The sequence below is a fragment of the Lygodium microphyllum genome, chromosome 15 (genome assembly GCF_053477565.2).
Source record: "Lygodium microphyllum isolate KBCC chromosome 15, Lygodium_microphyllum_v1.1.10, whole genome shotgun sequence".
Classification (NCBI taxonomy): Eukaryota; Viridiplantae; Streptophyta; class Polypodiopsida; order Schizaeales; family Lygodiaceae; genus Lygodium; species Lygodium microphyllum.
This window is the reverse complement of record NC_141149.1, coordinates 144,031,081-144,058,134: the sequence shown is the minus strand read 5'-3', so window position 1 is coordinate 144,058,134 and position 27,054 is coordinate 144,031,081. Positions and strand designations below refer to the sequence as shown.

At 40.8% G+C, this 27,054-nt stretch overlaps 1 protein-coding gene across 3 annotated transcripts in view; it reads left to right on the top strand.

Annotated features, from left to right (window-relative positions):
- The window catches only part of LOC148025173 (uncharacterized), a 58,772-nt gene extending 34,136 nt beyond the window's left edge, over nucleotides 1-24,636 (top strand). For 2 of the 3 annotated variants that reach the window (XM_087694940.1, XM_087694939.1), the window contains exons 3-11: nucleotides 20,563-20,750; nucleotides 20,863-21,024; nucleotides 21,625-21,936; nucleotides 22,015-22,173; nucleotides 22,248-22,400; nucleotides 22,729-22,941; nucleotides 23,124-23,781; nucleotides 23,902-24,117; nucleotides 24,202-24,636. In XM_087694940.1, the coding sequence (XP_087551066.1) occupies nucleotides 20,563-20,750; nucleotides 20,863-21,024; nucleotides 21,625-21,936; nucleotides 22,015-22,173; nucleotides 22,248-22,400; nucleotides 22,729-22,941; nucleotides 23,124-23,592 (1,656 nt within the window). In that variant the 3' untranslated portion in view covers nucleotides 23,593-23,781; nucleotides 23,902-24,117; nucleotides 24,202-24,636. The remainder of the gene's footprint in view (nucleotides 1-20,562; nucleotides 20,751-20,862; nucleotides 21,025-21,624; nucleotides 21,937-22,014; nucleotides 22,174-22,247; nucleotides 22,401-22,728; nucleotides 22,942-23,123; nucleotides 23,782-23,901; nucleotides 24,118-24,201) is intronic. The other variant, XM_087694941.1, reaches the window with a different exon arrangement.
- The last annotated feature ends 2,418 nt before the right edge of the window (nucleotides 24,637-27,054 follow it).

Sequence of the window (27,054 nt, the reverse complement as noted above, 5' to 3'; positions counted from 1 at the left end):
GTCTTCTTTCATAGTTATTGCCTTGTTTTTGTGGCTTTTATTCCACCTTGATTGCTTTAGGGCGGTTTGAGACTCTTCGGTGGGAAGAGTCGGTTCCTATGGTCTTGTATCAAAGGAGCAGTTGAAAGGGACTAATGCTTCTAAATTTGAGGCTTTGGTTGGCTAGTCCTCTCAAAAAAAGGGGAAAGACCAAAAGAAGAAGAAGGTGGACAAACCCAAGAAGGATAAAGAAAAGGAGTCCAATTGTCACATCTGTGGCAAGACTAGTGGAGTGTATTTAATGTAGTCAACCTGTAATTTTTGGCCATTTATTGCTGGCCTATTTATTGGCCCTAGTCTTCACATTCTCAGTCAGTTGTGGTCGGAGTCAGGCTGTAGATTGTGGAGATTGTCCGTGGGGTTCACGGAGAGAGAGATCTTCAAGGTGGAGACATACACAGACATTCTCTTTGCACCCGTGTATATATCTGCATCCTTATACAACATTCTTCATTGCAAATTTTCTTTGTTTCATTGTCTCTTTCTCTCCCTCTCTCTCTCCTCTCTTTGTTCACTCTTTGTCTTGGTCATTTGCTTCCGCACTGCTTCACTCCGACAGATGACAAGGGCAATGTCATTAGTGAGGGTGATTTTGTTGAGGAGGGTGATAGCTGCTCAAGCAGCGATGAGGATGCTTTCATCTTTGATGTTGAGAGATATGAGCACTCAAGAGTAATGATGTATCTTGATTTGGATTGAGCCATGAATAATGACTTTTATCTCAATCCATTTTTGTATACTTTTTGTATGAGATTGCGCATTTGGCTCATAATAAAGTTATTGGTTTCATTATATATACTATACTCTTGGGTCTTGACTCTTGAATATTGTTTCAACTCTCTTTTGCACTTACTTTTGAATTGAATCTCCAAGTTTATGTTTAAGTCCAAACATTAAGCATAGAATTAAAATTATATGTATTTTTTTTTCATCAGATGTAACATCAGATGTAGGTCCAAGATTTATTAGTCCAATTAGTATCGTACTAGCATTGGATTGTACTAATCGGATGCCATCAAATGTGACAACCTTGAGCTCCATTGAAGAAGCTAAAGAAACAACTCATAATGAATTCAAATCAACGAGTCAACCCTTAGGTTAGGGATTCAATATGCATGGGAATCAAGTTAAACTTAAACAATTTGTTGCAACTTCAAGGGAAAAGCTAATGCATTTTTAAGTAGATTTCGGAAGGATAAAATAGCCATTAGTGTTCTAAAGAAATTAAAGCAAATAATACAAAAGTTTATTCTTATGCAAGTGCATAGAAGTTTAAGAATTTATTCAGTAGATTGGATATTGTGGATAGACCATTAGTGGAACTATAGAGTTTCTATTTTGTGAAGGGTCTAGATAAGACCATAGCAAGAGCAATTGCTAATATTGTATTGTAGATTGGTGGCACTATAAATGTTCTGGCTGATGCCACCTAGAGGGTGGAAAAGAGACTTGGAAAGAGAATGTCCAAAATGAAAGCCAACCAAGAGTCTTCCGATTCCGAATTGGAAGATTTTAATATTTATGATAGCAATGAGGATGATGATTCTTTTTCAGAATCGGACTTTAATAGTGAGTCAAGTGATTTAAAGGATGAAAGGGGGAAAAGAAGACAAAGAAGGCATAAAAAAGTCAAAGAAAGATAGAGAGTTGTCTAGGGATCAAAGAAAAGTAAAGATAAAGATGGTAAGAAAAGCTTGGAAAGGAGGCTAGGAAGAAAGATTCAAAGCAACTAATGAATATGGGAGTAATGAATACTTAACAGAATGTGAAGTCTTGTACCATTTGTCAAAAAATTGGGTATGAAGCAAAAAACTGTTGATATAATTCAATTGTTAGGAATGCTGGGATGTGTCAGTATTGTAAGTAGCACTTGTTAATTAAATTGTACTTGAAATGGCACCACATAGAGGATTTAGAGGGTTTGGTAGAAAGGGTTAATCACAAAAACAGTGGGCCAATGACTAGCCAAGACTATGGAATAAGACACAATAGAGGTCAAGAAGACTTTGCTACTATTGTGGAAGGTAGGGACCGGATTGTGAGTTTTGGGTATACCATAGGGCTGAAAGAGGGATGCAAACCTGAGATTAGCAAGAAATGTGACCAGCAGGAGTACCTCCAGGTTAGTGATAACTACCGGCCCTTGGAGTAGTTGTCCTAGTAGAAATCTTTGATGAGATTATAGAGGGGCAGTCCATAGGCTAGCAACTAAAGCAAAGAACTAAGGAAGTTGAAATATCAGAGATGTCATGTAAAGAGCGGAAGCTTATAAGTCAGCAAGTGTTGGAACATGTCAGATGTGATTGCTCAAATTGTATTATAGTGGAAGATTGTTCAAAGGATACTGAAGTCTTGGCTATTACAAGGGTCAAAGCAAAGAAAAAGATAGATTGGGATGTGTAGGAGAAGACCAGAGAAGTGGTCAAAAGAGGTGCAAAAATTGGAGAGGAAAAGAGGGGTAAATCAGTTCAGCCCTGCAAATCCACTACAGGAAATGTGATAAAGACGAGTTTAATCAAGAACATCAGTGTATGCAAGAAGTCTTGCAGTAGGAAAATGATCATGACAAAAATTAAGTGTGCATGAGCAGCAAAAAGGCTTTCATGAGTTGTTTAAAGCATTAGTTAATGAAACCTAGAAAAAATCCTTGATCTTATTCAAGGTTTCAAAAAAAGTTGTTGTTAAGGATAACAATGAGCCAAGGAAAGGTATAGAAGTAGTATGTGTAAGGTGCAAAGGGTACATGCGAAGTAGTGATACCTGCCCAGACAAAGGTAGTGGTGTCATCAGAATGAGAAATGAAGTTATAAACTTAATGATTTAATTAAACTTCATGAAGATTTTAATTAAAATGAACTTTAATTCTGGTATCCCTAGTAGCTCTTTGCATGGTGACCATTGTGCTGGTAGGGAAGGATTTAACGTTGGAACATGCAGTGGATAAAATGTACAAGCCATGTGGTATATGGCTAGGGCTAAAGGAACAAGGCGCAATGTGAAACTTTCATTAAACTGAAAATTTACACTTTAGAATTGAGTTACATTGAAAGTTTCGCTCAGTAAGCAGCTCACTTAGAGTACTTAAGCTATTAAGTAGGCCTTGAGCTAAAGTTTTGCTTAGTGAGTAGCTCACTTATGATTAATGACTAAATCATTAATTAGCTCTTAATAAAAACATGATATGATTAATTAGTAGTTGGTTACTCATTTGGAAAGCTTATCTTGGCTATTTGGGGCTTATTTTCTCTTATTTTTGAAGGAACCCAAGTTTGGAGACAATCACTCTTCTCTTTCTTGTTGCAGAAAATTGTAGATTTCAGCCATGGAATGAGCTTACAGCATATATGAAGCATGGACAACGACCAATTTTTCTCCTCTTGGCATGGGGATTTCATTGGGTAGCCTTGTAACTCCATATATATCAAGGTATGCTACTGTTTTTTAGCTAAATATTAGAAAAACATGTTATGATAGCATTATGGGCTGAGATCTTTTCTTCTTCTTCGAGATCTTAAGCCTAGTACACTTTTTGGGCAAATGGTCATGAAAAAAGCAAGTAATTATCAATTCTATGCGAGAGAATTAGAGGCCTGATGAAGAATTGCATAAATTATAGGATAATCAAGAAATAGAGATTGAAGAGGCTTTGGAGAAAGCGAGTCAATAAGCTATCATTGATGCGGAGTTGAAATTTGAGCATACCGTGTAGCAAGAGTTTTGGAGGATGGTGTAGAAGAGGTAAATTCGGATATTGTAATTGGTTCTAAGCCAATCAAAATGAGTATTTATGTGGATGAGGACTAAAAAAAGTAGCTACTACACAACTTTATCAAGAGTTCAAATATATATTCGGACGGTAATATACGGATATGAAAGGTTTTGATCCTTAGGTATGCCAACATTGGATCAACATGAAAGTGCATGTTAAACCAATAATGCAAAAGAGGTATCGTATGACCCCGATTATGCAAAGCAAGCCAAGAAACAGATTGATAAGCTTCTAAGAGTGGGTTTTATTAAACTTCTTAATGAATTTGCACGGTTGTCACTATAGTTGTTGTCCCAAAGAAGAATGGAAAGATTCAGGTATACATGGACTATAGGAAGCTGAATGCAATCAGTATAATGGATCCTTTTCCTCTTTTGTTTACTGATTCGTTGTTAGATGATGTTATTGGTCATAAAATTTATAGTTTTTTTGATGGTTTCTCAGGGTACAATCAAATCAGAAACCAAATCAGAATGCACCTTGATGACATGGACAAGATGGCATTCATCAGTGAATGGGAGCCTTTGGTAGCACATTTATGAACTTTGGAATAAAAAACGATCAATTTGAATTTGAGAAAGCAGCTCACAGACATTAGATTCGTATCTTACAACATTCATGAGTGTTTTCATTGATGGTATTTGGGTTTTTGGCAAAAAGATCGATCATTTGCAACATCTTAAGTTATGTTTTAAAAGATGCATAAAGTTTGGGATATAATTTAATCCATTTAAATTAGTATTTTCTACTAAGATGGGAGTATTACTTCAACACATTATATCAGAAGAAGAAATGACCATTGGTCCTAGAAAGATTCAATTGGTTTTGAGAAAGCCATAATTTCTATGATTGTGCAAGAGATCATAAGGTTCATTGGTTAAATTGAGTGGCACAGCAGGTACCTTAGATACTTAGCTCATGTATGTACTCCTCTCACTTTGCTTATAGGAAAGGGTGTATAATTTATATGAAAGATGATCAAGAAAAGACATTTAGTATATTGAAGACAATGTTAGTAGTGGCTCCAATTTTGTAACCCTGCAGTGGAATGTCCCACTTAATGTCTTTGTTGATGCCTCAAATATTGTGGTTGGAGTTGTTTTGAAGGAAGAGAAGACTAAAGGGTGGTTTGGACAGACTTATTATGCTAGCAAGACGTTAACTATAGTTGAAAAGAACTATACTATGACGGAGAGAGAAGCCTTAGGAATAATCTTCGCTTTGCAGAACTTTCGGCATTATTTGTTGGGAAATCCAAGGATCTTTCATGTAGACCACCAAGCTTTGTTGTATTTGGTCAATAAGCCATAATTAGTAGGGAGACTAGCCTGATGGATGCTTTTACTGTAGGAATTCTACTCTGAAAGGAGCATATAGTTATCAGAGTGCAGCGATGCGGAAGCGCAGGACAAAGACTGAGAGAGAGTGAACACAGAGAGAAGAGAGAGAGAGAAAAGGAGACAGTGTAAACGCAGAAAATCTGCGGTGTAGTATGTTGTATAAGAGTGCAGAAATACACAAGGGGGCAGAGGAAATATCTGCGTATGTCTTCGACTTGATGACCTCGATCTCTGTCAGCCCGAGCATAGTCTGTCTCAGCCAACAGATCTCAAGATCAGAATTTGAAATAATGAATGCGAAGCGCCTTTGTGACCAAATCTGCAAGATTATCCTCCGTCTTGCAATACTCCACATCAATGGTCCCATCCAAAAGCTTCTCCCGAATGAAGTGATATTGGATCTCAATGTGCTTCGTCTGGGCATGGAATACAGGATTCCGTACCAAGGCAATGCAACTCTCATCGTCGCATCGCAGAAGAGTAGGACGAGTTTGGGGGCAGCCAAGCTCCTCCAACAATCTTCGAAGCCACACAACCATAGTTGCACTCGTACGTAGTACGAACTGGTTCATACTATACGGTTCGTACCGTACGGTACAGTACGAATTCATACAAAAAAACAAGCACTTTTTTTTTGGGCGTGGTTGTTGTTGTTGGTGGTGGTTTGGGTTGTTGATTGTTATTGTTGTGGTGGTGGTGGTGATTTTGTAGCCTTGATCGATCAACCTAGAAAGGGGGTGGAAGCTTGATTAGACTCCTCATACATGTTTTGTTATGATTTATCCTAGAGCCAAAGGCCATACATAAGGTATTCAAGCAGTTCCAAACGTTTCTAATTGATGTCCCATCATTTTTCACAATATATTAGTGTCATCAATAAATAAATTCAGCACCATTTGAGAATCATCAAGTAGCTTAATCCTATTGATTTTACCTTTGTTCACAGCTCATTTTGCACCACCCAACCCAAAGCATTAGTACACATTGCTAATAAAACTAAGCCAAAGGATAGCTTGGTCTAATGTACCTTCTGAGAGTACACGAATTAGTGAATGCACCATCGGTAGCTACTTTAGCCTTAGCAATGCCAAACAAAAACATAACAAAATTCATAAATCTTTTACCAAAACCTTTGGTGGTTTGTTTGGTAATTGTTGGTCTCACAGGTCATTTTGGCCTCTTGTAGATGTTAATAAAGCATCTCATGCCATTTCATCTCTCTCTCTCTCTCTCGCCTCTCCCTCTCTCTCAACCTTCTCTCTCTCAAGCATATATGCCTCTTATTTGTATGATCATTCATGTATGATGTATCCACTCCTATGTATGTACTTGTAAGTTGTAGCGCATGTTGCGCATGCGGCATATGCCATAGAGGTTTTGGTGTGTTACCCTCAAGTATTCATCTTATATACTCCAATAGCATTGCTATTTAGACTTTAAATATTTGTTCTATCATCTATAGTTCAAAATAATGAAGTTATTTTTTTTTTCGTACTAATATCGTACCGTACCTTATAAAATCTTAAGGTACCATTTAGTACTGTATTTTATCGTACCGTACCGTACCGTACTTTTTGTACCTGATAACTATGCACACAAGCTCACATGTGATGGAAGACGTAGCCGATACTCCGCCTCAGTAGAAGAAAGGGCTACCGTGGGCTGCTTCTTGCTACTCCAAGAGATAACACCTGTACCCAAGATAAAATAGTAGCCTGTAGTAGACCGGCGGTGGCCCACATCGCCAGCCCAATCCAAGTCACTCCAACCTGCAAGAACCAGATCTGAAGTATCTGTACTTGCGGGATAATAAATCCCTAGGTTAGAGGTCCCCCTCAATACCGAAGAATCCTTAGGGCAGCCTGCCAATGCACCTGTTTGGGTTCCATCATGAACCCTGCCAAAAGACCCACAGCAAAACAAAGATTAACACGAGTGTTGAGAAGCCAAATCAAGGATCCAATCAACTGACGGTAGCGGGAAGCATCCATCATGGGAGAATCTTAGTGTGAAGTGGCCTTCCAATTCGGATCCATAGGAGTAGTAATGGGCCGACAAGTCTCTATCTCAAAAGTCACCAAGAGCTCCTGAATGTACCTTTGTTGAGAGATGAAAATTCCCCTCTGAGACTGATAAATCTCGTGATCCAAGAAGAAATGAAGAAGCCCCAAATCCGTCATCTCGAATGCCTGATGTAAAGCTGTCTTCGTCTCTCGGATCTTTTGTGCATGATCCCTTGTCAAAATCAAATCATTAATATACAACACAAACAACACACGACCAACCTCAGAAGTGTGTACATAAAGTTGCGGATCGGCCGTAGAGCGCCGATATTCCAACTTCAACTGAAGAAACGAGTTAATATTCTCGTTCCATGCACGCAGAGCCTGCTTGAGGCCATACAAGGCCTTCTTCAACCTGTAAACTTTCCCATCCGAGGATCCAGAGCCAGGAGGCTGCTCAACATAGATCTCCTCCTGCAAGTCACCATTAAGAAAGGCCGACTTCACATCCAATTGATAAACAAGCCATCTCTTATGGCCAGCCAAGACAAGAACAGCTTGAATAGTTGCCATATGAGCAGTGGGGGCAAAAGTATCATGGAAATCAATGCTTGGGCGCTGAGCAAAACCTTTAGCAACAAGGCGAGCCTTGTGCTTGTCCAAAGAACCATCACTAAGGTACTTGGTCTTGAAGACCCACTTGACACCAATCACCTTCTTGTGAGAGGGATGAGGCACAAGAGACCAAGTGCCATTCCTCTCAATAGCCTCCAACTCGGCTTCCATGGCCTGCCAATGATCAGACTGCAAAGCCTCCTTCACGGAAGTGGGCAAACAAGCTCCGAAGAATGTGCCTGGTTTCTCCGCGATCTCCGCGGTTCATCCTGCGGTTCCCACTCCTCAGGGACCCCCTTGATCCCGGAATCTCGGAGTGTGTCACGGGCCCAACAAGGAGGAGGATGAACCTCTCCCCGTCGCTCTCCATCTGTTGAAGACTCAGGAACATCCACCGGCGGAAGCTCCTCGGGGGTTGCCGGTGGATGAGAAGACTCTGAATCAGAAAAAGAATCTCCATCAAGAGGCTCTGGCTCCAAAGGAATTGTCTTGGGAGCCCAACTCTCCCCTGGATCTCCAAGGACGGGGTGCTCCTCACCCCCCTCTGTGGTCAGAACTTCCATGAATCGCACATCTCGGCTTGTGTAGACATCCTGCTTAATGGGATCAAACAAATGATAACCTTGGGACTAGGAGCTATAGCCAACAAAAACCCGTTGTTGGGAAGCCGCCTCGAACTTATCACGTTGTGTCTTCGGAATGTGCACATAAGCGTCACACCCAAAGATCTTGAAATAAGAGACATCAGGCTTAGTCCCGAAGTAAGTCTCAAAAGGTGTCATCCTGTCAACGACCGAAGTGGGAGATCGATTAAGGATGTGAACTGCGGTAGCCACTGTCTCGGCCCACAAAAACTGATGTGCGTGTCGGTTCTCCATCATGGTGCGTGCCATCTCGATCACACTTCGGTTCTTCCGCTCTAAGATGCCATTCTCTTGGAGAGTGTTGGTGTTAGCAAACTCTTGGTGAATGCTCCTATCTGCACAAAAACGAGCAAATTCATTAGACATAAATTCACCTCCCTTGTCTGAATGCAAGGTCTTCAGTCGTCGGCCGGAACGGTTCTCCTCAAAGAGAAGCCAATCCTTGAAGTGAGAGAAAGCCTTCGACTTCAAAGGCAAGAAATAGGCCCAAGTCATCTTGCTGTAGTCATCTACGATCAACATGAAGTACAAGCTCCCCTTCAGGGACTTGGTTCTCATTGGGCCACAAAGATCCGTAGATATAAGCTCCATGGGTGAAGTAGACCGCCTAGAAGCTTTGTTGGGAATCACATCCCGATGCAGTTTCCCACGAATGCAGGAGACACATGGCTGATGGCTCACCACTATGTCCGGCAAGCCTCGGACAAACGACCCTCGCGACGCCTTCCGAAGGTACTCGTAGTTCAGGTGGCCAAACCCAGCATGCCATAGCTCGGACTGTGTTTGAGAAGTAATAAGAAGAGAAGTAAGAGCTGAAGAAGACTTCAATTTGTAGACGCCATTCTCCTCATACCTTGCAAAGAGAATCTTTCTCGATTCATGATCAAGGACTCGAACAATATCACTGTCAAACTCTACCAAGAGGCCAAGAGTACAAATCTTATGAACCGAAAGTAAATGATACCCTAATCTTGGCACATGCAACACCTCAGAGGTGTGGGTACCACCATGTCCATCTGGAATAAGCTGCATCTCACCCTGTGCAGCAATAGATACAGAAGAGCTGTCTCCAATGAGAATCTGCCCACGCGAAGGTCGGAAATGGGAAACACCAACGGAAAAAGGAGTCCCGTGAAGCACCACTGTCCACAATCCACTCTTGAGCCTGGGGAGCTGTCATCGCAGCATCAGAAGTCTTCGGTGTAGAGTCCTCAATGACTACTAGGTGTAGAAAAGCAGCTGATGAGGGTGCAGCCATCGCTCCAGAGTTCTTCGTGTCCTTCTTCTTGGTATCCTCCTTGTCTTTATCGGAGCAATCCTTCTTCCAGTGACCGGTCTTCCCACAAAATGGCAAGTCGATTCCTTCTCCTTGTTCTTCTTGGATTTGTTGTCCTCCTTCTTCTTTTGGTCCTTTCCCTTCTTCTGAGAGGCTTGACCAACCAATGCCTCCGATTTGGAAGCATTCTGTCCCTTCAATTGTTCCTCCTGGTCCAAGACCATAGGAACCAACTCTTCCCACCGAAGAGTCGACTCCCGCCTTGAAGCAATAAGAGCGGAATAAAAAGTACCGAATCGTGGCAGCAACTGGGATAGTAAAGTGATCACCATGTCTTTGGAGGAAATAGGCTTCCCCGCATTTTGAACCTGCATCTGAAGCTGCCGAAGCTTGTTGATGTGTTCCCGAAGCGAAGAAGACTTATTTACGGACAAAGTCCACATTTGCACTTCCAAAGAAACCCTCTTCATCAGGGTTATCCGGTTGTACATCTAGTTGAGCTCCAGCCATATCTCACGAGCCATCGTCAAGTGCTCAATGTGAGCTATCATGGCTGTGGTGCAAGACAGAAATAAAAAAGAACGAATCCTGGCATTCAATTTGTCCCAATGAGATTGGGCCTTGGTCAACTCCGCACGAGCATTGGAAGAGAGTTTGGACTCATCCCTCACCGAGGGCCTGTTAATCTCCTCCATCACCAGTTCCGCCAAATCATAAGACTCTAGAATGGCCAAAATCATCACCCGCCAGATGCGGTAATTGTCACCATCAAGCTTTTGATCCGATGGAAGAGCCGGTAGGACAAGCACCTTCCTGTCCATGATCGCCTGGAACTCCAAATCAATCTCTGTAGACATGTTAACCTGCAATACCCCTGCACAAACGCAAAATCAGCCCCCTCTGACTGTGAAAACGCATCCTTCTAGGGCTGATTCCTCCGCTGCCCAAACCTTCTTCACTCGCCGGAGGCGATGAAAAGGTAAAATCTGCAATGGAAGGCCTCAAACGCAGCCTTCCTCCCCTTCGAACAGCAATAGCCTGCAGCAAATTCACCGATTAGACTCCTTTCCTGCATGCCCACGCTCGCTTCAGCCTTGATCCGATGCGCAGCCTTCCCGCTCGCCCTCGAATCTTGGAAACACAGCCTTGTGTCGCGCTGAAATCTCCTCTTCAGATAGGTTCAACCCTCAGTCAGTCCATCTTCACCGCTTTTGATACCATGTCAGAATGCAGCGATGCGGAGGCGTAGGACAAAGACTGAGAGAGAGTGAACACAGAGAGAGAAAAGGAGACAGTGTAAACGCAGAAAATCTGCAGTGTAGTATGCTGTATAAGAGTGCAGAAATACACAAGGGGGCAGAGGAAATATCTGCGTATGTCTCCGACTTGATGACCTCGATCTTCGTCAGCCCAAGCACAGTCTATCTCAGGCAATAGATCTCAAGATCAGAATCTGAAATAATGAATGCTAGAGCGTCCACAAAGCCGACTATAAATAGCTGAAAAAATAGGAATTCCCAGCACCAGGTTGGCTGCATTTATTGCAGCCGACTGCAGGAAAACTGGCCGACTGCACAGCCCTGCTGATGTGGCATCCTGCCTGCTGCCGTACGCTGGTCGACTATCCAGGAAGTGACACTGGCTAACGATAGTAGCGGATTTTCTGCGATCAACTTCGATATGATGATTTGTTTGGAGTATATGTACGCCAGTTTGATTCTTATTATGATCAGATGATCAATTTTTTGCTTGATGGTGTTATGCCAGTAGATATTTCTAGAGATCAGTGGAGAAGATTGGCCTTGCAAAGCAGAAAATTTCAGGTCATTATGAGAGTTCTTATTTGGTATGTAGGTTTCTTTATTAATCTTTTCATGCAGGTTTTATATTTCAGTTAGGACTAACATTGCAGGTCCTACATGGGCTGAAGGTTTACTTTTTGGTCCTTGCATTGGTAAATATTATCTCCATCAGCATGGAGACGAAGATAGTATCCTCTCTTTCGAGATCGGGTTTTGGGCATCCTTTTTCTCTTGGAAGCTCTCTTTCTTTCCTTTCAATTGAGGTTTTTTTAAACATTTAACCATCATTATCTACACTTTTAGTTTACTTTTCATGACAAGTGGATTGCTACTTTGGTGGTTGTGCCTTTATAATGTTGATGGAGGGCATTTTTCTGGAGAAATTATAGGGAGAAAGATCCTTCAAGTAGGATTATGGTGGCCTATAGTGCGAAAAGATGCTCATCATGAGTATGCTAAGGAATGTATTGTTTGCATGCAAAAGGGGCAACCACAGCCAAGGGATAGGATGCAAGACTATCCTATGTTACCCCTAGAACCATTTCAAAAGTGGGGCATAGATTTTGTTGGTCCTATCAAACCAGTAGTCACCAAAGTAAAAACAAGTATATATTGGTTTGTATGGACCATTGTGCTAAGTGGGTAGAGACCAAAGTCTTAAAAGACAATACAACGGCAAGCATAGTTGATAACATATGTTTCAAAATTCCATACGTGTACGGGTATGAAAGTATGACTTAAGTATGATTCAGACCCCCAGGCTGAATCATATGTTGCCCTATTTTTTTTCTTAAAAAACTAGAAAAATATAAGAATGCTAAGTTGAACCTTGGTAGGAATTGTAAACATTTCAACAAAGCTTACTCTTTGAAAAACAAGCATAAAAGACAATGAAATTTGACAAGGGGATTGTATAAATTTTGAGAGGGCTCGTGTAGGCTGTAGAGCACTCAGCATAGGAGCATGGGAGAGAGGGAGAGGATGAGAGCTCGTGTAGGCTGTAGAGCCCTAAATCTGAATTTCTGCACACACTGCCTTGGTTTTGCATAGTGCGTAGGTTGATGATTGATTTGCTGGTTACACAGGAATAGGCCGAGGCATGCAGGCTGCACACGCAGTTAATCTAGAGGAGAAAGTATTGAGATTGCAAGAAAAAATGTCACCAAGCAAAAAGTGGTAGTTTTGACCAGTCAGGACCTATTTTTTTAAAACCCAAAAAATAGACAGGTATGAAATGGCTTTTCATACGTTTGCATACCAGACGTTTGCGGACGTTTGGCATGCTGAATCATATGCATCTGAATTCACAGTTTTTCTACTCCAATGTTATGACAAGGTTCGGTTGCTCATAAATTGGTAAGTGACAAGGGTAAAAATTTTCTCTATGATGTCATAAGAGAGCTTACCACAAAGTATATGATACTGCATAAGCCAATGGCCAAGGAGAAAGTTCAAACGCATGCAAGAAGGCAAGCATGGATTAATCGACATGTCAAGAAAAAGATTTTCAAAGAAGGGGATTTGGTAATGGTCTACAATTCAAAGCTTGGTAAGCATGTATGTAACCCGAAGCTATGTTACATAAGTCCTTATGAGAGAGTCAAATATGTTGGCCAATGTACTTTTATCTTAGCTACTTTGCATGGAGATATTATAAAGCCTATAGTTAATGGCTTTAGGCTAAGGAGATTAATTCAACTAGGCTATGATGATCCTGAGAAGGATTTAGAAGTTCGACAAGTAGCGGAGTTTATTTAATTCAAGTCACTATTGCAATTCCTGAAGCTACATTGCAGGATTCAATGGATATCTACGTGATTTGCAAGTCTTTTGGAAAGAATGCTTCTCAAAGTTCTCCAATATTTAATTGCACTTTGATATGTGACATATTAGTGTTGGAATTTGGGCGGGCTTACTTTGATTTTTCAAAACAAGTCTCAATCTTGTTACAGGAAGTGTGGAGTTCGTATGAAATCACACCAGACTTGCTGCAAGTAATGTGATTTTTCTTTATTTTGGAGCATTGCATGCAAAAAAGTCTCTTCTCCATGGCCGCTCCCAAGCTCTCTCTCAAGACCAACGGGCACCAGGAGGAGGCTGTAATTGTTGCGGTTGCTGGCGGCTATCCTGGCAATGGTGTTTGCGGACCTCACTTGGTGGTGAAGGCTTCCATGGCCGTCGATGCCATAGCCTTCTACAAGCGTGCTTTCGGAGCTGTGGAGGTGGCCAAGACCGTGCATTCCAAGTGGAAGGCCAAGCAGGAGCAGCCTCTCGTCCTCCATGCTCATCTCCAGTTCGGCGGAGTCGAAATCATGCTCTACGACGAAGTCACAACGAGTGCATGGGGGTAGACACATATACTTTGGTAGTGTAGGAAACAAAGGTCCATGGTGGCAAGCATCGGTGGGGGTTCCGGTGATCTGCCCATCTGCTTGTGGAGAAGTTATAGCACCAGAGTGTCAACCTGTAAAAGGTTGGGTGGGTGGGAGAGGAAGAGAAAGGTATCGTTGTCTCTTGGTGATACAGTGGAAACGAAGGAGAAAATCAATAGATGATCCTGAACCCGCAACGTATCTTTGTCTTCTTTGATGAACATGGTCTTTAGCTCCTTGAGCTCCTGTGCTTTGATACCATGTAAAAAAAAGGTATGCTCTGATACCATGTCAAAATAGTCGATAGTGCAGAGAGACAATAGGATTTGCGGGGAGTAACACAGAGTGTGTACGACAAATATTGAGAGAGAAGAGAAACTCAGAAACACAAGAAGAACATGGTGATGATGCACTAAATCGTGCTATGAGAAGAAAAGCTGATACAGTGGAGTTAAAGCTCAAAAGATAACTGCACTATCTTGTCTAAATCAGGTGGCAGCACTTATGGGAAATTTGCACAGTGAAGGGAGCGAAATGCGGTTCTCCGGGTAGTAGGCTATCAAAGTAATTACTCAAGGGTGAAGGACAATTGTCGAGGGAGCGAACTGTAGTTCTCTAATGCTGTCAGAGATGTGGAAGATGATCACTAGTTGTCAAGGGAGTGAACCACAGTCCTTTGATGCCGGGGAGTGACATGGGCAGCAAAACGCAAATCCCCAAGTGCTAGAGCTGTCAAACGCAAGGAGAGCAGCCCAGATACTGATGCCAGGTGGATAATGATGATGCCAGATGATGGAAGATGAGTTGGGTTGCAAAAACGTAGGTCCCAGAAGTCTCTATGACAGAAGAGATGGAGGAGAAGCCATGTTGCAAAAGAGCAGGTCCTAGCAGTCCCTGTGATAGGAGCCAAGCTGTAAAAACGCAGGTCCTAGCAGCCTTTGTGACAAATGAGTGATGAAATCATTGATGCTCGGTGATATAGACTGTCGCTAGAGGCAAGGATGTTGACGCCAAGCTGGAGATGATGATGCCAGGTAAGGAGAAAATCTCCACATTGAAAAATACAAGTGAAGGTGGAGCCTGATGGAAAAGGGTGCTGACGCCAAGTGTCAGGTGGAAGATGCTCCAAACACAAGGCTTGATGTTGGGACAGGGTGCTTGAAGCAGAAAAGGAAGGGTGAAGGCAGCCACGAGCTCCGAGCCCCGAGCCCCGAGCCCCGAACCGCAATGGCCTCCTAAAGGGGTATGAGGGTTGTGGAAGGGGCTAGTGAGAGAAGGGAAGTGGTGTTGGTGACCAAAGGTGGTCAAGAATTTGCTGAAGAGAGTGGTAAAGAATGAAGCGATTGCCTATTTATAGGCATAATTTATCTAGGGTGGCACATCACTGCGTGGGCGCCCACTGAAAAAGTGGCCAAAATGTGGACACCAGCCTTTTTTGGGGCCGTTAGTGCGAAATTAAAAAATGAAGAGATTCATGCTAGTAAGATTGATGCTCTTAAGAAGCAACTTGATGAATCTGGTTCTATGTTACAACAATGCAAAGTGTCTTCTAGGTTGTTCAAGGAGTGGATAATTAACATGCAAGAGAAATTCCAAGGTGAAATTCAAATGGTTGCACAAGATAATGCTAGCTTGAGCGTGGAAAGAGTTCTCCTTGATGCTAGACTTCAACCACTCTTGTAGGTTGAAAAGCAAATGCTTCATGATATGGATATAGAATTGGATGGTTCTGTCTTTATATAGGAGGATATTACTCCCACGAAGTCTACATTGACAAGATTCATGTATGATTAGTGACAGACTATTGCTAGCAGAATGTCTCAACTTATTGGCTGTCTGTGTGGTTTAATCCAATAGGGATTTGTATCTGAAAGTTTGGAATACTTGGTTGAGGAGAAGAATAGGTTGAAGGACAAAATAGATGGTATGCAAATAGAGTATGCGGGATGCTTAAGATGCTTTCTACTTTGCTGCATGCAAAAGGGGTTGATCATAATGATGAAGTGCGGACTTTGGATGCCTCAAAGATGGACATTGATGAGATTTTATCCGATATTAATCAACATGTGAAGGTAAGAGAGTTGACTTCAAAAAAGAAACATGACATGGATATGCATTTGGTGTCTTTGACTACCATTGACATTACAACATGGGGAGTAGCCTTAAACACATTCTGTTTCATATTCACTCTAGCTCATGAATGGGTCTTTCTGTCATTGTCTTTTGCTTTGATCATAATGCATCTATTCCTTGTTCTTTATGGATGATCTTCAGAGTGGGTTATAATGCAGGTCTATTATGCATTTTGTATAGACTTAAAGATATATCAAATATCTACAAATTTAATACTCATAAATTGAAGGTAGGAGTGCTTTTACTTGGCAGAAAGACATGGATTGGGCCCAAAGCCTAGTGCTCCTTTCGGTAATTCTTTAGATTGCTGAAATGGTTTGCAGCATGCTTGATTGTCAGATGTTCCATGGCTTTGGCACCCTAAGAGAAGGTCAATCCAACTCTAAGTCAACTAGAAACTTATCCGATGACATCAACATTTTGCACCTGAATCCATTGAGCATTCATTCCTTTGGCTGCCCAGATTTGTTCTATTGACCCACTCCTTTGTTCATCTCACAGACATGGTTAGTCCTTCTGAAAAATCTGTACCAAATTGACTTTTTGAGTGACAAAAGTTCTTGAAATGTTCTCAATTGCTCTTGGCCTGAGGACACAAACAAATCAGTTTGGGAAGGAAGAGACAAGAAAAAGAGTAGGAAAATCTCTTGATCACTGGAATACACTGGCACGGATTACAACAAACACCCATTGGTATTAGGCGTGAATTGAATGCTTGTCTGTTGTGGCAAGAGTGTATGTCCGAATTTACTTAATTGAGAATGAATTGGGTGTGCAAAGGTTAGGACAAAGTACCGGATTGATGCATGAACAGTATTGAGGCTTTGTATAGTGGATTGGATCAATTTGGAACTGAGATTTGCATGTATGACACATAGTTTGCAATGTTCAGGAGTGTGGGACCAAGTTTGTAGCTCCAACGTCAGTTGTTCAGGTCAGTTGGATTAAGAAGAGCATGTATTCATGTGCTTCTGCTTGTAGGGCCTCTTCTATTAATGTATTGGTACAGATCTGGATCACCGTGGCAGCTTATCAAGCAAAAGGAGCAGCATAGAGAGAATGTGGTTCATATAAACTAGAAGGATCATAAGAGCTTGTGACCGGGCTTGGTTGAGAAAGTGTGGGATGAAAACATTGAATCACCAATCACTGCCTTGATATTGATGTAGGTTTTCCCCCAGCGAAGAGCCAATTGCTATAGAATCTCATTGGTCGGTTGTCATGGATAAAATGCACCTTGGGGAATGGAACCTTGGTAATGAAGGAGCATTGTCGTCTACATTGAGGGAATAATAGGTCCAAAGTCATGAGAGAGAGAGAGAGAGAGAGAGAGAGAGAGTAAATTGTTGGCCAGAGCAGAAGCTTTATATGATAATAATTGCCAATCCCATCAATTCTTTGCTCGCCTACACCATAAATATGCTAGGGAAAATATTGTGCGCTTAATGGATAAACAGGGTGTTATAGTGACTGATCCAACCGCCATCATTCGTATGTGTGTCGACTTTTATAAGTCCTTGTTGGGACCGCAAGAGAATTCTTTTGATGCTGTTCTCTTTGCTCGCCGCTATATTTGTGAGTTGGTAAGCAACCAGGTCAAACCAGAATGGGTGAACTTAATGGAGGCAGATATTTCAGAAGATGAAGTGGAAGAAGTGCTATCCCATCTACCCCGTAGGAAAAGCCCTGGTTGGGATGGGCTTCCTAATGAGCTGTTTTCAGCCAATGTGCAGCAGCTTAAAGACCCATTGTCTCGCCTGTGCCGGCAAGTGTGGAACTATGGCACCATGCCATTTGATTGGAAGATTGCTGTCATTCGGTTGTTACCCAAGGTTCCCTCCCCTACCTCGTTGAAACAATGCAGACCCATTTCCGTTATGGGTTCGTTATATAAAATCTTCTCCAAAATCATTGCGAACAGATTGCAAAAAGTTTTTCCGCACCTGGTTCATCCACGTCAATATGGTTTCATTAAAGGTCGGAATATCATGCATAACATCTTGAATGTTCAACTGGGAATTGACTATGCTAAAGCTTCAGGACAGCAAGTGGTAATGCTTCAGCTCGATATTGAGAAGGCATTTGATCATGTTAGCTGGCCTTTTTCGCGGCAGTTATTGTCCACAATGGGATTTGGCCCTCGCATGGTTTCTCTTGTTGACACTATTGGTCAGGGAGCTGTAGCTCATATTGCTCTTAATGGAGGGATCACGGAAGAAATTGCCTTATCTCGATCTCTTAGGCAAGGCTGCCCCCTTAGCCCTTTGCTGTTCGCTTTGGTCACTCACCCGATGCTCTCATTGTTGGACAAGTTGGCTGATCAAGGCGAGATAGTTGGCTTGACTCTTCACAGTGGTACTCAACTTGTGGGTCAATCTTTGGCAGATGATTCTTTCATGTTCCTTAAGGCTGATTGCACTAATGTTAATCGGGCAATGGTGGCATGGAATCTTTTTGCTTTGGCATTTGGTCTTCATATTAATACGCAGAAGTCTACACTTCTCTCTTGTACGGAGACTGATCTGCAGGCCTTGGGCTGGCATGGAATTGTGATCCCAAAGGGAAATATAACCAGAGACTTGGGATATCCTATTGGGGTGGAGGTAGCACCCCGGGCCTTACTGGATTGGATGGCCTCTCGAATTGATGACAGGTTCATGTACTGGAAATCTCAAGGCTGGCCTTTACATGTCAGATTGAAAGTTGCTCAAAGTATTATGATCAGTATGATATCGCACTTCTTGCCACTCCTTCCCTGGACTAAGAAGTCCCTTGTGGATCTTGTTCAGCTTATCAGGTTTATGTTGTGGAAAAAGAAGGGGAGTTGGGTCAGGTTTGGATTTCGTGGCAACATGTGACTACGCCTAAACGAATGGGGGGAGCAGCCCTGTTGGATGTTAATTTGCATATAAAAGCCTTGAGGTTGGCCCTTTTGCAGGCATTATGTGTACAGAGTCATCCCTGGTCGGACATTGCAAAATTTTTCATTGAAAAGACTGGTATCTCTCATGGTAATAGGGTTATTTGTGCTTCCCGGTGGCATGTGCTCAACTCCTCGAGAGCAATTAAGACCACCCAATTTTTTCTCCTTTCTCATTTGATTGCATCCTGCTAGGAGATCTTACGTTTTTCAGTTTGGCACCCTCCTGAGACTCGCAAGGAGGCGAATTCGCTGCAAGGAGAGGCCTTAGCCGCCTCCAGGTTGTTGGATTGGCCGGACAAAGATTTGCATAGACTCAAGTTTAATCGGATGGGTTGCAGACAGTTTTTGATGGTGTTATTCCTGGGCAGTCCTGTCTTTACTCTTTTCGGCATATTCGTCAACACTTTCGGGTACCCCATGGATATTGTGATATCTGGTCATCCATACAGGTCACACTTCAGAGGTTCCCTCCTTTACCAGTGCTACAGCCATTGTATCCATGGCGTGACTGGAAGTTTGTGATTTCAGAGGATTTTGAGAAGAGGTCTGCGTCAACAGGGGGTTCAAGGTTAATGTGGCCGAGACATCATGAGTTAGTTTGTGCCACTTGTACAAACCTAGTGCTCATGATAGATCATGGGACTCTTTATAAGAGCACTGGCTTTGATACCATGTGAGGATACACTAGGGTTTGGACAGAAAACACAGTGTGTGTATGGACACAACTAACACTACAAAGTTAGACAAAACATAAATGGCACTTCCTGCTTTGAATCACACAGGGTCTCGCACTAAAGACCTTCCCAATTGGTTATTTACTCCAGCCTTAAAATAGACGTCCCCTTTTTGTGCTATTTTTGTGATTTCTCAAAAGTCCCTTAGGAAAAATCTAGTACTTTGCCTCAAGATACTTTGTCCCAAGGGGGTCTATTAATAGCATTATTATTTTCTCTGAAATTAAAGTTGGAAAATCTGCATCCTCTCACAAAAAAGACAAAAGCCCACCCCACAAAACACTGAAATGGCCAGGCAGATCACGTTGGCAGTGAAACCTTTCACTGCTGAAATGCATTGCACAGGTGACCTTGGACTTGACATGAACATTTGTCTATGGCAACCAACCTAGACAGCAGACCTGAGCTGGCCTATGAAACTGTTCAATATTATTAACCCACAGTTTTGCTCTCATGCTTGCCTCACTCACAACTATTCGTGGATGCTCTACAGAGATCAGGACGTCAGCTCTTGTTGGTGTTCATTTTGGAAGCTGGGTTATTACTCTTGGCTGACAGTTAGCAGATATACTGTCCTTTACCATCAACTTGTGTACAGTGGGGTCTGGGCAATATTTAAGTTGATATCAAAGAACACTGTTTGTAAAAGCTTGCAATGTAAGGGTGCTTGTCTAAGCTCAGAGCACTTTCTGATCGAGCTAAGCCTAATTTGCTGTAATCAAACCTGCAGATTATGACTGTCCAACCATATAAAAGTGCAGTGATCTTATTTTAATGGATGTGCATATCCCTGCATCCCGTGTTTGGCTGCTGTCTTATTATTATTCTTCACTAGTAGTGAGTTGTTTTGATCAATGATCTGTTTCACATTCAATTTAGCTTGTAATTTACATTGATACCTGGCATTGACAGGGCAGAAAAAAATGCAAGCTGAGACCGTTGGTAAATGAAGATGTTGCTAAACTGAAGGCCGTAAAAAATATGTATTCTCTAACATTTGAACCTAGATATTGGTCAAAGGAAGAGAGAACTGAACTCATGAAAGGAGTGAAACAGCAGGTTCAAGAGATACGCCTTTGCACGATCATGGAAAACTTCAGGTGAAGCTTTAAATTTTAGTTTTTCTATGGCTATAATGTACAACTTTACAGTCTGAACTGCACTGCTGCATACATGAAAGCTGAAAGGTGTGTGCTTATCTTGATGTTACAGTGCAGGAGTTGATGATGCTGATCTTTTAGATGATGAAATCAAGACTATTTCAGAGAAGCCACTTACACCAGGTGACATACAAGCTACTTTGCCAATCATTAATTGGAATGAAGTTGCTCGTGTTTATGTCACTGGGCGCACGCCAACTGAATGCAAGATACAGTAAGCTCTTCTTTTGCCACCATCTTGTTAAGTCCAGCAGTTTGTATTTGAATCGGCCAAATTAAGAGCTAACTCGGTCATCGATTGCAAGTTGTTTCGACTATCCACTTGAGGAAGAATTGATCAGATATCATATGCTTCTAACCTTGTTTTTGCTTCCACCTTGTTGTTGCAGTTAGTGTATACTTGTGGCTGTTTGGTGCGTCTCTGAATGATAATGACATGAGTTGAGAATTTAGATTATTGCATTTATTTGGCTGCATTTCACTAATGAAAGTCTCTTATTGCAGAAGAAAGCTGATTCTGTAAAAAATACTTAAAGAAGAATGTTGTTGGCTGAGGATTTGATATATTTTTTTCTGAGGGAGATTGTAAGCTAGTGCTTAGATCGTTGTACTAAATCTCACCATTCTAGGTTAGTATCAGTGGAAGAATGAAACTCTTATTTTATTTGAAAGAAAAAAGGGCCTGACATGACTTATAGCTGGATGAGCAAGGTTTCTGTCTTGAGTTTGTACTCATTTTGGTTTTACATTTATAAATGTTTTTGAGGTTTTTAAGGTTGGCATGGCCACCTTTTAATACATGTTCATTTTGTAGGTGGTGCAACTATGAGGACCCTTCTATAAATCTAGCACAATGGACTAAGACAGAAGATAAACGGTTGTGGAGCATTGCAAAAGGATATAGGCTGTGCCATTGGGATCTTATATCCGAAAAGTTGGGAACAAATCGTACTGCTGCACAATGTCTGATGCGCTATCAGCGTAGTTTAAATGCTGGTATAGTGCGGAGTTCTTGGACAGAGGAAGAGGATGAGCAGCTTCGCAAAGCTGTGAGCCAGTATGGAGAAGATTGGCAAGCTGTAGCTGCGAGTCTGGAAGGTCGTACCGGTCCACAGTGCTGGAACAGGTAAGTGTTTTCAAGTGCTTTGTTTGAAGGCCTTCTGTGTTGAGAGAAAATGCAGCATTAATGCTGATGATTTAGCAGGTGGCATAAAATTCTCCATCCTTTGAGGAAGCGGTCAGGCAGGTGGTCAATCTTGGAGGATGTGCAACTCGTTGTGTCTGTAACTGTTTATGGACCAAGAATCTGGAAGACCATTGCAACGCATGTTACAGGTCGAACAGAGGTTCAATGCCGTGAGAGGTAAGCACATTGTGTTTTGCTAGTTAATTTTTGTTGGGTGTTCTATATGCCTGTAGTCATTATAGTCTCTGCAGGTGGTGCAATGTGATCGATCCGTCTATCATTGTAGCTAAGTGGACAGAGGAAGAGGACAGGAAACTGGAAGCAGCGGTGAGAAAGCATGGGCTTCATCGATGGGCTACTGTGGCTAATGATTTGAAGCCAAGAACTGACAATCAGTGCTGGAGGTTCTTATCTATTAACTCTTGTACAGATGAGGGTCAAAGATGTCTATGCAGTGTGCAGTAGGTTGATGATTTGCAACCCCGTGTCTAGATTTTTGATACTTAGTTTGTCTATAATTGTCATTGGTCAATCACTTCTTTTCTGCTTTATAAGCTTGAGTCCAAAGAGGTACATCATGCCAAACTATTGATGCTTAATGTTCAGTTAAATATCTTATAATTTGGTTGCATATTCCTGTAGTTTCTAGTATTGTATTTTCTATAATTTCTTGTGTTTCAAGACTGTTTTGTTGCTTTTGTTTCATCTTCCAAGTATCCATTTATTTTACAGGCGGTGGAAGTATATACATCCAGAGGAGCTTGTTGTTTTTCAGCAGGACTGTCAAATTCAAAGAACCGCCCTTGTTACAAACTTTGTTGGCAGAAAGAAGGAAAGACCAAGGCTTGGTCCAGCAGATTTTATTGCTGATCCGCAAAATATATCTATCAACAATGCTGCAGTTTCCATAAGGAAAGGGAAAAGGAAACCTAGGATTTCTAACAGGTAAGCAGCAAGCTGTTTAGAATATCATTTGTTTGTGTTTTGATGCATGGTTGTATGCTTGTATGAATACACACTACACATGTTTTCTTACCTTTTATCATGCAGGTAGCGATGTAGTATGCCACATAGTTTCTCACAATACCAAGTTCGTTTTCCTCTCTTTGGGATGTTCTTTTAAACAGGTCATCTGACAAAGTAGATGTATCCTCTGATGGAGGAATTAGAGCTCCGAGCATTCCAAAAGTTACACATGAACATGCAAAAGCCAGTCGTATCAAACGGATGGAAAAGTTAAGACAGGCAAGGGCTGCTGGAAGACTACCGCGCTGGAAGCTTTCTATGGCAGTGTCTCCAGTTTATGAAAAGAGGGAATTAGGTGGCAGTTTTTATCATGGTAAAAGTACAGCTACTTCTTTTATCAGGCTTGTCCATGAAGTAGCATGCTTTTGCCAGAAGAACAGTGAATATATGGCTGTTCAAAATCAAGATGTCAAAAAGAGCATTGATAATCATAACCTGTTAGAGCAATCACAGGTAATTGATGGGTCAATTAAAAACGGTGAGATTGAAGCTGCTGTAAAAGGAGTCTTGTCTTGGCCATTTTTTCAAGGTTTGCAGGCTGTTTTGGGAAATCAGCAAGAGCAAGGATGAGCCTCAGTGAAGCAACACATTTCGTCAAATTGCAGCATGCCGGGGAAATGGTTCTAAACTTGCAAGTTGGGATGTCTACTTTGGTATAGAGAATATGATATATATTTGAGTTGGTGCAGATCTTCCTTGACCTCTTATGAACTTCCATGGCTGATTGCAGTAGGGCAGCCTTTTATATCGACTTTGCAAGTACGTTCTGTTGACATGCTGTTTCTGTGACTAGATTTTGTAGAGTGTCACACGCGACAAGATGAGATTTCCTGTGCTGATCTTAGTTCAAGATGTCTAAAACTTTGTTTTATTTTTCAGCTACACTTTAGACTTTGGGCCATACTCTTTTCGAATTGTGGATGCTGTGAAAAGATCATTGATGATACTTGGATTTTGCTGGCTAAAGCTGCCTTCATCAGATCACAAGATTTAGTTATATTGCTGTCATTAAAGTTGAGGAAATTCACAAGGTGAATCAAATCAAAAGGTCCTGGCTTCTTTGTACTTGTGACACATTAGAAGAGACAGACCAGGGTGAGTGTAATCTCGTCGTCAGAACTTACAGCCTTACAAGTGTCTACTAATTTAAGCAGTAGTGACGATAGTGTTTTGTGACAGGACCTTAGGTTAGAAAAAGGGATGGAACACTCCAAGCAGCTCCAAGTAGCTATGACTGAGCAGCAGAAGATTTGAGCTCCATGTTGAGAGGTTGCACAGCTACCAAGCAGGCCAAAAATTTGAGCTTCATGTTGATGTCTGGTTTGTTGTTATAGGTTCTCTTTTATTGATGATTTCACAACAAAGATGGAGTCAGCAGTGGCAGATTCAAGGAGGTTGATTATGTATCCTACATCTGGCGTATTGTGGTTTTGAGAAAACTTTGCTTCTTTCAACTTTTTTTTACATTGAAGAAGCTCTGTGATCAAAAGCTTCTCTTTGTAGGTATTTCATTTTGAAAGTGTCGTACACTGGTGTTGTCAGGGCCTGTGTATGTATATGTGTCCTTGATTTGATTAAGAAGCTACAGGTTGCAATCTGCAATCCTCTTTGAAATTCAGTATATATGGGACACAAAGTTTAGGCATTAAAGGTCCAAATATTGAAGAATGTTCGCTCAATCCACCTATTAACCCTTTTTGGCTAATGTAGTTGAGGCTTACCATGTATTAGCATCCGTGGGGTTTTCAAGGAGCTTCTAAAGGCACATCGTTGGTGTCATATTCAAATTGCATTCAAAGTTTGAGAAAGTATGCATTGTATGGCAGTTTCTTGACAGTGTAGGCCTAAAGGGCCAATTTAATGACACACCATTGTACATCTTTTAGAAGAAAATGAGAACTTCTGTGTCCTGCCTTTGAATGCATGCAAAAACCCCATCCTAATCATAGCATGCTGGTTTTTGCATCAAGTAAAACATAGCTTAATATAGACCTCTTCTAACAGTTGCAAGTTGGGACCATCTAGTGACATTTGGGAACCAATTATTGTGTGTTCCTTACATGATTCTGAGTGAAAGCAATGGTTATATTTAACTAGCAAATATTTAGTTTGTGTGTTGGTTTGAATGTTCTCTCATAGCCAAGGAGTGTAGGTGAACTTAAATTGGGTTGTGGTGTCATTGTCAAGGGCATCACTTAGTTGGGCCTTTCATCCTAATTCATACCATGACTTAATAAGTGAATGGTTTTCTTTTTTTTTCATATGTATGGTTGTTCAAGAGACATCAATCTGACCAATGGAGATGCTTCAACTTATCTCGTGGAGGAGGATTATGCTTTTCTTACATGCAGTTATAACTCTTCTATGAATGGGTCAATCTTTAATACATTAGAGGTATATTATACTTTGTATTTTGACAGTAGTCTATCATGCCATATCACTTTTAGGAAATGTTTGTTCTCTTTTGTGTATTCGGTCCCTTTTGGCAAGAAGGTATCTTATGCCAACAAAACTTCTCATTCAGTTTGTGGTATTGGTGAGGTGCTAATTACAACAATTGATACAAATTTTGACATTTGGATGTTTTGTATGTGCCAATGATTGTTAATAACTTGTTTTTGATGTGCTTTTAACATAAGTGGATTTCGTGTCATCTTTAAGGGTGACAAATGTGTCGTGTGAGATAAAAAGCATAATTATGCATTCAAGCTTTTTGGCACATTGTACAAAAATCTCTTTTGGATGATTATGTAGAGAGATCAAATAATTTATTTGATTGCTATATTCACTCTTGTAATGAAAAATGTGGAGTTATGGCATTGTTAGATATGGCCACATGAGTCTTGGTAGTCTTATGAAGTGTTGATGGTTGATGCTTTACCTACTTTGGATACTCTCTCTTGTCATGCTTTTGAGCGTTGTATTTTTGGTAAAATGTATTAGGTTTGTTTAAAAAAGGATGTAGTGCATGGTATTTGAAAATTGTGGCTTATATATAGTGATGTATATGGTTTCATGCTCTAGAAAGTCATCTTTATTTCATTACATTTATGGATAACTATTCTCAATATACCATTAGGGTAAAAAATGTTTCAAAAAAGGTAGTTGTAAGAAAATGATTAAGTTAATTAGTTGAGATTTTAGAAGAATGAAATCGTTAAATTTTGGTTGCTTAGTTGTGATTAATGAGAGAATATTTAATTCATTGAAGGGATCAATTATTAATTGTCGCATCTTTTAATTTATGTCAAGGTTACTTTTTTGGTCGTTTTTGTCTTGAAACTTGGGAGGATTATATTTTTGAGATATGTCTATCGAAATCATGTTTATCTGCTCTTTTTTTTTTCCCACACCGACTACTCTTTCACCATTCTCTTTCGTCATTCTCTTCTTTGTGTTCACTTTTTTATCATTGTAAGATTCATTTGTGGTTGATCTGTTAAAATGTTTAGCAATATAATATAGATGCGAGCACATACAAGTGTATATCGTCGAGTATCAACAAATGAGATGGAGGCTAACAGATTGCAAACTCAAGGAAAGAAACATATAGATTTGTGGATGGATAATAATATTTATCCCAAGGATCTTTTTGTAAGTAAATTTTTGAATTTTTTAAATATTCATGATTACGTAAGATATGTTGGGAAATGTTAATGTTTGCTATTGTAAAAGGTTATTCTCTACATCTTGCATACATGGCTCAAATAAGCGAAATGAAAAAATCATTATTAATTACACAAACAAGTATTTTTAAGCTTATATATAAAATTGATATTTTAAAAAATGCTAATAAGTTTTTGTAAGACAAGCTTAGCGTACTTGAAGGAAACTCTAATAGGATTTAGAGAGAGGAAGAAATCATTAAAAAATATAACTAGCTTGTGAGAATAGAGAAAAGAAGACAGAATCTTGTAAAGAAATATGTCTCTAACATATTAGATATTAATATTTGAGAGAGAGGAGATAATCAATCTTTTAAAGGAGACCATGAATAAGAATGATATTTTGAGGATTTTTAAGTTTATCTTA